The 12,596-nt window shown below is 40.6% G+C and overlaps 1 protein-coding gene across 1 annotated transcript; it reads left to right on the top strand.

The window, feature by feature from the left end:
- The first annotated feature begins 5,821 nt into the window (after positions 1-5,821).
- Positions 5,822-12,084, top strand: ADIRF (adipogenesis regulatory factor). The gene is made up of 3 exons (XM_048858505.2): positions 5,822-5,961; positions 9,333-9,395; positions 11,390-12,084. Exons 1-3 carry the CDS (start codon positions 5,901-5,903, stop codon positions 11,494-11,496), a joined length of 231 nt encoding a protein of 76 aa, XP_048714462.1. The 5' UTR covers positions 5,822-5,900; the 3' UTR covers positions 11,497-12,084.
- Positions 12,085-12,596: the final 512 nt, after the last annotated feature.

Genomic DNA, 12,596 nt, shown 5'->3' with positions numbered 1-12,596 from the left:
AATGGAGTTTTTCAGACCTCATTCAGCATCTATAGTGAGGGCAAGATTTGCAGAAGAATACAGTTCCCAATTAGGCACCAAAATTAGGGTCCATATTTCAAAAGAGCTCAACACATTGGGAGCTGAGCTTCTTGAAAAACTGGCCATAGGAGTTAACAGAAAGAAATGGTGGATGCTGAGCAGTTTTGAAAATCTGGCTTTTATGTAGTTGCCTAAATGGGAGCCAAGCAATTTTGAAAATCTGTTCCCAAGGGCCAACTCTGAAGTCAATGTGAGCTGCAGGTGCTCAGTTTGTCATACAAGGTTTTCAGGCCTTTACTGTGACACTTTAAAGAATGTATAGCATATTGAATATACTGATAAAACCGGAGGACAAAAATTTCCCTCATTAGCATGCTAATACAATTCAAATACTGATAAAAAATGGGGACTAAAAGTACAACAAAAAACCTCAGACAAATAATGTTGATACTTGTTAAATATTGCATGGAATATAGGGCCTACTGAAATTCGTTTGTATGTTTTCCTCTAATGTGGTTTATTTTCCTTTTTTATGATAATCATATTTGCACGTATAAATCAAAATTTCTTAAAACTATGCACTTGAGAGATCTATTGTAACTGTCTTTAAAACACAGAAATTAAAACAAAGTTTTTTAAAAGGACAAAACATGAATATGCCAAAATATGCTTTTAACTGGTATTACTGGTTTCATAATTTCAGCATCTTCAACGATAAAATCTGGACAGCAGACAGTGGAACAAACTAAAACTGGTCAGTATGTTAGATTGTTATTCAAAATGAACGGCCATTATATGGAAGGAATCCTATGGAAATATATGTTAATTATCTATTTAAAAAAATTAGGATAACAAGCTATTCAGCGAATTACTTTAGGTATGTGTTGTGCAGACAAGAAAATGGTTAGAGTGCTAATTTGAAACTTGCAAGACCTGGGTTCAATTCCTTATGCTGTATGACCTTCGGCAAATCAAACAATTTTTCTGTGCCTCAGTACTCTACCTTCCCTATCTCACAGGAGTGTTGTGAGGCTAAATACACTGAAGACTGTGAGGCATTCAGATACTGTGATAACAGGGGTTACACAAGTGCCTAAGATAGATAAGTTTCAGAGTAGCAGCCGTCTTAGTCTGTACCCACAAAAAGAAAAGGAGTACCTGTGGCACCTTAGAGACTAACAAATTTATTAGAGTATAAGCTTTCGTGGGCTACAGCCCACTTCATCAGATGCACAGAATGGAACATATAGTAAGAAGATATATCTATACATACTGAAAAGGTGGAAGTTGCCATACAAACTGAAAGAGGCTAATTAATTAAGATGAGCTATTATCAGCAGGAGAAAAAAACTTTTGTAGTGATAATCAAGATGGCCCATTTAGACAGTTGACAAGAAGGTGTGAGGATACTTAACATGGGGAAATAGATTCAATATGTGTAATGAGATAGATAATTAACTGATAGGGCCTGATTCTAAGCCCACTGACATCAATGGAAAGATAATAATTCACTTCAGGGGGCTTTGCATGAGGCACAAAGTGCTCCCATCATTGTTTAATTGGAGGGATTTTTGCGGGCTTGTGGGGAGTAGGACAGCACACAGTATAGCTCTTTATTCCCCTCCCATACTGAGCATTTGTTCAACTCTTCAGTCTTATACCAGCACTAAGGCTATGTCTACACTACACAGCTTTTAGAGACAGGGCTGTGTTGCTACGGCCGTGTCGCTAAGGCACGCAGTGTAGCTGCTGCTTGTTGGCTCTCCTGCTGACAAAAAGCTTCCACCCCCAACGAACGGTGTTAGCTTGGTCGGCAGGAGAGCTGTTCACACCAGCACTTGTCATCAGCAAAACTTGTGCCTTGCGGGGGGGGGGGGGGGAAAGAGGGGTTTAACACTCTGAAAGACAAAAGTTTTATCGTTCAGTTGCCAGTGTAGACATAGCCTTACACTCTGATAACAAATTGCAGAAATAGATATTACTCCAGGACTAACAGGCAACTGGGCTTATTTCTGCATTTCTTCCTCAGGCAAAGCTCTGACTGATGTCAGTGGGAGTTTTGTCTGAGTAAGGAATGCACGATGAGTTCCCTTGTGGTTTAATGAATGTGATTTAATTTAGTCTTTCCCAACACTTTTTTCCCAGAAATGTTAAACCAAACAAGGTCCAATTTACTGACTTTGGATTTAACACTTATGTTTCCTTTTCTTTTTCAGCTATTAATCAGGCCTGCAACACTGCTCAAGCCTGACAAGGCAACAAGACAAGCAACAGATGTGGTGTCCAGGCTCATAAAGATGCTTGGACTTTAATGAAGTTTTAAAATTTTATGGCCTACAATTGCCTCTTTTTTTTCCATCTGTTGTATAAAAATGGAAGCTTTGTGTCAATTCTTACCCTTCTCCTTAATTTGAATATCTATATTAAGAACATTTGCTTTTACTTTTGCTTTCAAATAAGAGGATGTCTTGATGAAAAAAATAATGTCCTCCATTTTGGATCTTTGTCATTGTATCCCACCTATAGGCTATGGCAAGAAGAGAGATATGGCTATGTCTAAACCGGCAGAGTTTTTTCACTGAGAGCTTCATTGCTGGTAAAAAGGCGATTAAAGAAAACTGCTGTTGTGTGTTCACATTGCCTTCCATTGGTGGCATAGGATGTTTAAACTCGCAGCACTTACATCACCAATAAGAGCAGTGCACTGTGGGGTAACTATCCCACAGTGCAGATCTCCCCCTTCTGCTGCTAGGTCTTGTGGGAAGATGAAGGTCTGGGCTCAATGCCCCGGGATGCACTGCTTTCCATCCCAGCATTCCATGTGCTTCCGTCTTCAGTTCGTGGCATTTTTCAACGTTCCTTGTTTTCTACTTTCCCCGCCACATCTATCTGTAGGAATGGATCTCGCACTGCTCTCCACTGCTCCGCTAGTGGCAGTGGACTTATTCTTGAAGTTACAAAGGCAATGGCAGTCACAGTTGCCTGATGTGGTGTCCAACATGGAAAGCAGCAATATTATACTGCTTTTGGCATTCACAGAGGAGGTAAACACAGTCGAACGTTGCTTTGGGGCTCGGGAAACTAGCACAGAGTGGTGGGATTGCATTGTTATGTAAGTCTGGGATGACGAGTAGTGGCTGCAGAACTTTCAGATGCAGAAAGCCACCTTCCTGGAACTGTGTGCTGAGCTCACCCCAGTCTTGCAGCACAAGGACACCCAATTGAGAGCTGCCCTCTCAGTGGAGAAGCATGTGGCAATCGCAGTGTGGAAATTGGTGACTCCAGACTCTTACTGGTCGGTTGCAAACCAGTTTGGAGTGGGGAAGTCAACTGTTGGGGCTGTGTTAATGTAAGAGTGCAAGGCCATTAATCACATCCTGCTGCAAAAGACCATGACGCTTGGCAACGTGCGTGAAATTGTAGATGGCTTTGCAGAAGTGGGTTTCCATAACTGTAGAGGGGCGATAGATGGCATGCATATTCCAATTCTGGCACCGGACCACCTTGCGACCGAATACATCAATCGGAAGGGGTACTTCTCCATGGTTTTGCAGGCGCTTGTGGATCACCGTGGGCATTTCACTGACATTAACATGGGGTGGTCCGGAAAGGTGCATTTATCTTTAGGAACACTGGCCTGTACAGAAAGCCGCAAGCAGGGACTTTCTTTCCAGACCAGAAGATCACTGTAGGGGAAGTCGAAATGCCCATAATGATCCTGGGAGACCTGGTGCCATGGCTCCTGAAGCCATACACGGGGAACCTAGATAGCAGTAAGGAGTGGTTCAACAACAGGGTGAGTAGGTGCAGAATTGACCATTGAAAGTGCAAAAAGAAAAGGAGGACTTGTGGCACCTTAAAGACTAACAAATTTATTTGAGCATAAGCTTTCGTGAGCTACAGCTCACTTCAACAAAAGTGCGTTTGGCCGAATAAAGGTGTGCTGGAGATGCCTATATGGCAGGTTAGATGTGAATGAGGAAAATATTCCCATGGTTATAGCCACATGTTGTATGCTGCATAATATTTGTGAAGGAAAGGGCGAACGGTTTACTCACGGGTGGAGTGTCGAGGCAGAACGCCTGGCTGCTGATTTTGAGCAGCCAGATACCAGGGCTATTAAAGAGGTGCAATGTGGGGAAATAAGAATCAAGTATGCCTTGAGGCAACACTTCGAAGATAAAAACCAGTAATGTTTGTTGCTATGCTTGGAGACTACAATGGTTAATTACATTTAGTATGCTAGGAAGCAGTTGTGATTATTAAGGCCTAGGATTCAATGTAAGGAACTAAAAAAAGTACCTGTTGATTTGCAGGTGACATCTGGTATCATACCTTGCATGGAAACAAATAAAGAGTGCTTATAATTAAAAAAAAAACAACTTTGCTTTTATTACCAAATAAACTACAACACCATACGGACACACATACACTTGGACACACACACGGGTGGTGGGGGGTGGGGAGGCAATTTTCATAGCTGAGTATAGGTCCAGCTTTCACATGAAAAGCTGTCTGCGGAAAGTGCGAAGTGCCAGAAAGCACAAAAAAATGCACAGGGAGTGTTTGGGGAGTGCATGGGAAAGAGTTCTGATTGTGCTGAAGGGGAGGGCGGGCACGCATCTGCTCAGTCTGGAGTGTTTTGAGAGTCTGGAGCATATTGGTTTGACACTCCAGAACTTTAATCAGCCTCTCTGTGGCATCCCTGTTGTAAGAATCCTTCTCTTGTCTTTCCTCCTTGTCGCTTTACCTCCACTGCTTGCGTTCAGTGTTTTCTGCCTCTGACTGTGGCAGCACCACCTGGAACGTATCTTCCTTGGTCCGTCTCAGCCATTTCCTTATCTTGTGCAGAAGCGCTGCTGCTGTTGGGGGCTTGGTTCTCAAGATCAAGTCTGGCGAGGCATAATTAACCATCAGCAGAAGCACTATTGTCAGCTACACACAAAGCATTGAAACAGTAACATTAATACATTGCTGGGAACATACCTATCACTTTCTCAGTGATCCTAGGCAAGCACACAAAAGACAAGGGTGCACGTGTGGACCCATGGATGCTGCTTGTAAGAATTCTCCGATTCTAGGAGTGTGGAGCATACACTCACATCCACAGTGGAATACGCATAGGGACCAGCACTCAAAGAACCACAGGCATCTGGAGGATATTATGGAGACACAAACTCTGCCTTTGAAATCCAACTAGATACACAACCAGATTGTTAGTTTCACTTCAGGGCCTATGTCCATTAGAATTCTCATCTTGTAAGGATGTTCTAAGGGATTTATAACAGCCAAATATGGGGCTAAGGTAACAAAGTGCTTCAAACTGTAACATCACTTATAAGGACATTTTCTTGGTGTTTTTAGCCTACTCCCAACAGGTAGAAGTTAACCACAGCACTTACAGCATGAAAGAAAAAAAGAAAATAAGGGGAAAAAAGACACTCATTGGAATAAAAACCCAGCCTTCCAAAAATCCATTCTAAAGCTTACTTCAGTAATTTTCAGTGTCTTTCCATTGCACTTTTATGTTTTGCTGAGAAACTTCAATTTTTTTGTTTAGAAATGTTTATAAAAAACAAAGGTGATGAAAGAATTAATTCCTGTGATGCAGAAAACCCTAGATAGATACACCCTCTCTTTGGGAAAAGTAAATAATTCACAATTCCACTGCACACTGTCAGTTCTCATTCATTAGACTCAAACTCTATGTCTTCCAGCAGCTCCACCCATTGAAACAATTTGCCCAGTGGGCATCTGGAGGAGCCTTGGCACATATATAAAATCAGCACAAGTTAGAGGAACCCTGGCATAGCGTATAGCAAATTGCTTTGCTTTTTTTAAACTGAAGCAGAAGATTTTGAAAGCTTTTAAAAGCAACCATGTCCGGTAAGGGCTTCCAGGATTTTAAACAACATGCAGAAGGGGAGATCCAGGATGCTGGTAAGAAACATTAAACATAATTTCTCTGTTCGTTGTTTTGAAAAAAGCAAAGCCTAGTTTCTGCTCTCACTTACACCAGTTGAAATCTAGAATTACTCCACTGACTTCAGTAGAATTACTTTGGACTTAAACTGGTATAAATGAGAGCAGAATATGGTCCTGGATCTATTTTTGTTTGTCCGGAGGCTGGGTTTGTAATTTTGTCAATCTCAACAGCATAATATTTTGATGTTTTATTTGATAGTACAGTGAGAATCCAATCACTTTATAGATGGGATTAGCCAATCAATGTCCATTATTATTTGAGACTGATTTTTTACTACTTCTAAAGGGAAAAAAATACTGATTTTACTGCTCACAAGAAGACTCATACTGACAGTATGGGAGACTAGTGTCTTCTGCTCACAGACAAAATAACTGGAAGATAGAGTTTAGTCCTGTTGCACTGAAACAATGGTTTTGCCACTGACTTCAGTGAACACAGAACCAGAACCATGGCCTCTAGTTAGAAAAGCTTCCTGGTTAAAGAGCCTTAGCCATGATTTGGAAAACACCACCTTCAGAATTAAGAACCCAACCCTGGAATGAGCTCCATGTGGACAGCTCCCCTCACCTGCATGGAATTTACTGCAGGATAGGGTTCTAAGAAGATGTTCTGTCTTTATGCCAGTTGAATAACAACTTATTTTAAAATTTCATATTTTGCAAGCAACTAATTACTTTTTATTCTGAACCCTTACAAATACTCCAGTGTTTTTTTGTTTGTTTTTTTAAATGGTTACTGCCTATGAGCAGTGTGTAACCTTTTTCATACACTGATCTCTAAACTGACCTCTGTAAAAGAAATTAGATTTAACCCGTGGTGGGTGTGTTTGAAACCTGGAGTGAATAACAATGCTTTGCAGAAATCAATTTTAGTATCTATACTGACTAAAAATATAGACTATTTATAATAAATAGAATATAATACTTTGATTTTACTCTCTACTATGAGCTTTCAGATTTCTCAGCTTTAAACAAAAACCTTTATACTTTTTAATCATAGAGGATGTTTGATGTATTGCAATAACTATAACTATATTATGACTATTATTGTGCATCAGAGGTTTATATTTCAACTTAACATACAACAATTTTCTTTGTAAACTAATATATCCAGTCTCTATATGGCTTATTATACCATAAAATATGTTTGCTGTAGATTTATTTACCCTCTGCTGAAGGTTCTACAGTTTGTCATGAGGTCATATGACCTCCTTAGCCAAGAGCAGATCTTCAGCAGGTAGAGACCGCGCTTTTTGATACAAACCAAGACTCTAAACCTGCGAATACTTATGTGTGTAGTTGAAGCATCTGAGTAATCCTACTGACTTTAAAGAAATCATTCTTGTGCTTAAAGTTAAGCATATCTGTAAGTGTTTGTATAGCTGCGGACAAATTTTAATATACAAACAAAACCCAGGTTATTTTGGTATCTACAGGTTTTATATTTCCATACTTGGGGAGTCCAGTTTCCAGAGATGCTGATTTTGAACATCTCACTTCAGGTGCTGCTCCAACCACACTCAAAAATGTGTAAAATTAACATATCCCAACCTCTTTAACTGCTCAGTTGCTAGCAATCCAGTTAAACAGCATCAGTTTAAGCCATTGTTCAAATATTACTTCCAAATTCATTCTAGAATCCAGGCTGTGATGCTCAGTTTCTTTCTTAATATATTTGATACTCCTTTTATGGCTTGAAAACAGGTACAGAAACAGGGTATATAAACTGAAGTTGTCCTTCATGGCATAAATACCTTCTCTTGCATTGTTACTCTCATTCTTCTTTCCTTACTCCATCTGTCTGTGTTAAACCAAATGTGCAGATGACTGATAATTGGATTTGGGGCTTGTCTACACAAGGAATTCACTGGGAAGTTAGTACAAAATAGCTAGGGTGTGAATTTAAAGGCACAGTGCCTTTTTGCAGATTAGGTTATTCCATTTCCAAAGTGGATTATCCCAAACCGCCCATAGACATTTAGTGTGGAATAAGAGTATCCACACAAAAAGTTAGTGCAGAATAGGTATTCCACAATCGCTATTCTGAGCTTTTTCTGTGTGTAGATGAGCCCTTAGACACATGCGTGCTGAACTTCAACCTCAGCCCAGCCCAGCCCGAGCTTCTGACTTTCAGATTTAGGAATCCTACACAAATCTCTGTCCCACCAAGCCCACCCCCCAAGTTTTAGTCAATGGTATATAGTAAAAGTCATGGATAGGTCACGGGCTGTGAATTTTTGTTTACTGTCCATGACCTGTCCATGACTTTTACTAAAAATACCCTTGAGTAAAATGTAGCCTTAATCATGATACGCTGACCAGAATTTTCCAATACAATTTAACTCCAAATCAGTGTGGATCAAAGAGAGGTGCAGGGCACTTCAGCTGGAGATTTCTATTGCTGTCTGTATAGATGTTCAGCACAGAAGAGATTAGGAAGTAAATGTCATTTAATGTTAATGTTTAATGCTAACCTTACAAACTCTTCTCAATGTGGTATATGCACTCCTGTAACATAAGGTTTTTAAAAACAAAACGTACCTAGCTATGTTTCTAAATGCCACATATTTTCAGTAAATTCTTGTCATTGATAAGGTAAGTCACAGATAGTCACCCAAATGCTGTGAAAGTGAGACTGTACTTTCATAAATTGCTTATATCTTTGATGTGAAATGGCTTTTAGAGGGACATACCACATCATTTCTCATTATTGTTTGGTGTTCCTCAGTTGATCCATTATCTTTTTACCTCTTGTTTCTCTAGCTGTTCCGTGTAAACATACCCCTTTCCCTGCCACGGTCTGTCATGTCTCCATCCTTCTTCCCTTCCTGAAACCACACTCCTTCCAAAAAGTCTCCAAAGACTACTTTACCCTTTGAGGAAATGTTAACCACCCAGATGTCGAAACATCTTCAACACAAGAAATGTAAATACATAAATAAAAAACCAGCATCATGGAATTAGCAATATGCAGCTAAACGCTGCTGCTAATCACATAATTCTCCCTCTCTCTCTTCCTACATTGTCGTCTTATTTATCACTAACATGCCCAGAACACTGTTGTTGCTATATAATGGCATAGCACACTTCCCTGGTAGCATGCTTATGTACCTCATACAGACACCCATCAGCAATCTGCATAGCCTCAGCCTATTCTCTATTATTAATCTTCTGATATACTCCCACCATGGTCTGCAGCCCGTTAAACATGTACCAGAGCCAATGGTCGTAAGCACTTCATGGGCTGTGGTGTGGAGAGTATGGGAAGAGAGAAGAGGAGAACATAATCTTTAACAGGTTACATGCATTGTTTTTCCTAATTACAGCAAATGCGCTGGGAAAGTCTGCACAGCAGGTAGTGAACCAGGCTACAGATGCGGGCCAGAAAGGTATGAGAAATTATATTACATTCAATGAAGGCAAAACTGGGCACGAAGGGAAAGCTAGCAAAAGACACAGCCATCTTAAAAAATAATTAAAAAAAAATAAAAAGAGAGTACAATGAACCCAGGGCCAAATCCTAATGTTCTTACTCAGTTTTTACTTGGTGTTTTCTCGTGCAAAACTCCCATTGATTTTAGTGAGAGTTTGACCTTACAAAAGGATTTCCTAAAATGTGGGTAAGGATTTCAGGATTTGTTAATTAGTGGATGTGTTTGTATTTACTCTTGTTGTAGCCGTGCCAGTCCCAGGATATTAGAGAGACAAGGTGGGAGAGGTATTATCTTTTATTGGACCAATTTCTGTTGGTGAGAGAGACCTGAAGAACAGCTCTGTCTAAGCTTGAAAGCTTCTCTCTCTCTCACAAACAGAAGTTGGTCCAATAGAAGATATCACCTCTCCCACCTTGTCTCTTTGTGTATTTACTAGCAGATTCACTACAATTTCCCATTGATTCTCTATTTCTATGGCTCAAGCAGTACATTTTGCATTGTGTTCAAAGTTCATCATTGATCACAGTGAGAGCTCTGGCAGTAGTGCAGTCAAAACTTTGTCCCTCTTTCCTAGAGGCTAAGTAAGCATGTGGTGTATCTTGATTTTTCCAGCTCTAAGGGCAGGAGGCCATAATGATCCCAAGCCCAGGTCCACTATGTGGCAGCTCAAGGAGCTGCAGAGCCAGCAATTATGTCAATAATTAAAAGGTGCTGGCAGCCCTATGGTTGTTGTGAGGAGAGTATTTGCGTTTCCTTTCGGGTGATGAGAATTGCCAAAACCAAAAAAGGTCACTAAATCAGTTTCTAAGAATGATGGAAGCATTAGCAACTTTGGAGTCTAAATGTGCACTTATTTGAAAACCAGAAGCTAACGGTAATATCATATTCTTTCCCTCTAGAGCAGGGCCTCTCACATTGGTGATTGTGACACCAAGGAAGGTCACCAGGGAGTGGATTTATAGCAAAATTGCCAAACTATGGTAGCTGCTAGGACCCAGGCAAGAGAACTAAAGGGACACCAGAAGCTCTACTCCTTCTTGCTGCTGCCATTCCCTTCCCTGCCATTCCAGCTCCACTGCAGTTTTCCATTCCTCTCATTTCCCCTCACTACCCACAACATTTATTTGCTCCATGGAAACACTGCTTAAAAATGGTGAAAAACAAGCTATTTTGTTCCTGCAGTCTTTCTCAGCGTGCAGCTCCTTGCATAACTAAACAGTGATTTCCTGAATTTATGCAAGCTAGGGAAGGAAGGGGCCAGGAAGAAGCACCTCCCTGCATGTCTTACCCCACTGACGAACACCTCTCTCCCTTTCACCAGTACCCATCATCCAGCCATACCTTCAGTAGCCACTAAAACACCTATCATCCCACAAAGTAGCATCCACCCACTCAGCCAGACAGCACCTCCACTATTCTTAACCAGCAGCCCCCCAACATCCATCAGTTCCAGCACCAGCCTCCCCAACCAGCATGCCCTATTATCCCACCTAATAGTTCCCCAAACCCACAGACATCTGCCCAGCAGCACCCAACCTGTGTACCAACACTTAATTTATCCCACCACCACCACACCAACTTGCACTAGCATAGAGAAGCTCGTCTTTAGGAAATGTAAGTAGCTGATATCTGGTGTAGTGAACATGAGTTATATGCTGTAATGAATACACTGTAATATATAATATGTATATATATATGTAATATATATATACATAATATATATGTAATATATGTAATGTATTTGTACATATGTATATGTATATATGTAATATATATATATATATGTAATATAACACTGTGATATAATGTAAAGTACACAGTTTGGTGTAACAACAATAGGGATACTTGAGTCTGTTTCTCACTTCCCCATTCCACGATAAATATGAAACAACATACATTTGAATGTATTGACTTTGCTTTTATGTTAGCTTCTTCTCTATCCTTCTCAGCTATTGATCAGGCTTGCAAGACTGCTCAAGAAGGTGTCGAGAAAACAACTGGACAAGCATCAGAAGCCGTGTCTGGCCTTGGGAAAAAAATTGGATTTAAGAAATGATGATAATTTAAACAAAAGAGTATGAGATGTAAAATCAATGTTTGCACTGCAATTCAGTAATCATTTGTGTAGAAATATGAAAGCTGTTTGAGATTTGGATCATTTACTGTGCTTAGCTTTATGCCATATGCAGAATGCTCACCTACCAAATAGTTTAAAAAAAAAATCTTGTATGATCTAGTCATAATCTCCCATTCAACACAAATCACAAAAGTTTCAGCATTGGCTAAGGTATTGTCTGTCTCATACAGTGATGTAAAGATTGTTGATACATTAGTTCAATGTACCTAAGAATTTAAATGATGAAACTATTAATACTCCTGCCATCACATAGGTAATAAACAGCAGAAGGTTTACCTATGACATGCATGTTTTTTTTTCCCAGCCAGAGCTAGGTTGTTACATTTCAAGCCAAATGTTCATTTATTCTAACATTTTTAAATAATGGATAAGGGAATAAGAAAAACATATGATAAAATTTCTTTCACAAAGGAAAAATAACATATCACCCATAAGTACACTGGTTAATTATACAGCGCTCTTCACCAAAGGATCTCAAAATGTTTTACAAACCTCTCTGACCCTGATCCAAAATCCACTGAGCGGGCTAAGTATCAAACTGAGTCCCACAGAGGCTGAATTGTCTAAGGCCACAGAGGAACTCAGCGGAAAGGTCTAGAACAGAATAGAAGAGTCTTGGTACCTAGTTCTCTGTTCTAACACTGCCTGCCTCATTTATTGTTATATTGTGCATCTGTCATAGTGCCTGGTCCTACTGCCATTGGACTCTCCCCCAATTTCTGCAAATGCCACCATGCTCTGCTCAGCCTGCCGAGGGTGAGGGGAATCTGTCCTTCCCAGGCTGCGGGCCCCCCCGCCAGCATGTTTCCTGCCTGCTCAGCCCCTCTCCCTGGCAGCCAGGCCCAGGCGGGGAGCAGAGGGATGAGAGAGAGCTTCTTCTCCTGCTGAAGGTAGCCACTCTAGGTTGCTCTCTTTGCAGCTGGACACCGCCTCCTGCCGGGTCCTAGTGACTGTTGCCCTTGCCTTCAAAGGTGCCTGCATGGCCACCATCTGGTTTCCTGTACAAGAGTGAGTACCTG

Source organism: Caretta caretta, chromosome 7, assembly GCF_965140235.1.
Source record: "Caretta caretta isolate rCarCar2 chromosome 7, rCarCar1.hap1, whole genome shotgun sequence".
NCBI classification, from domain to species: Eukaryota; Metazoa; Chordata; order Testudines; family Cheloniidae; genus Caretta; species Caretta caretta.
Note: the sequence above shows the minus strand (reverse complement) of the source record. Positions and strands in the feature narration are given on the sequence as shown.

Bases quoted from the DNA above. Each gene is read 5' to 3' on its own strand.
- ADIRF (XM_048858505.2), top strand. From the start codon at position 5,901: ATGTCCGGTAAGGGCTTCCAGGATTTTAAACAACATGCAGAAGGGGAG. The intron at 5,962-9,332 runs GTAAGAAACATT...TCCTAATTACAG, and splicing joins AGGGGAGATCCAGGATGCTG to CAAATGCGCTGGGAAAGTCT. The intron at 9,396-11,389 runs GTATGAGAAATT...TATCCTTCTCAG, and splicing joins TACAGATGCGGGCCAGAAAG to CTATTGATCAGGCTTGCAAG.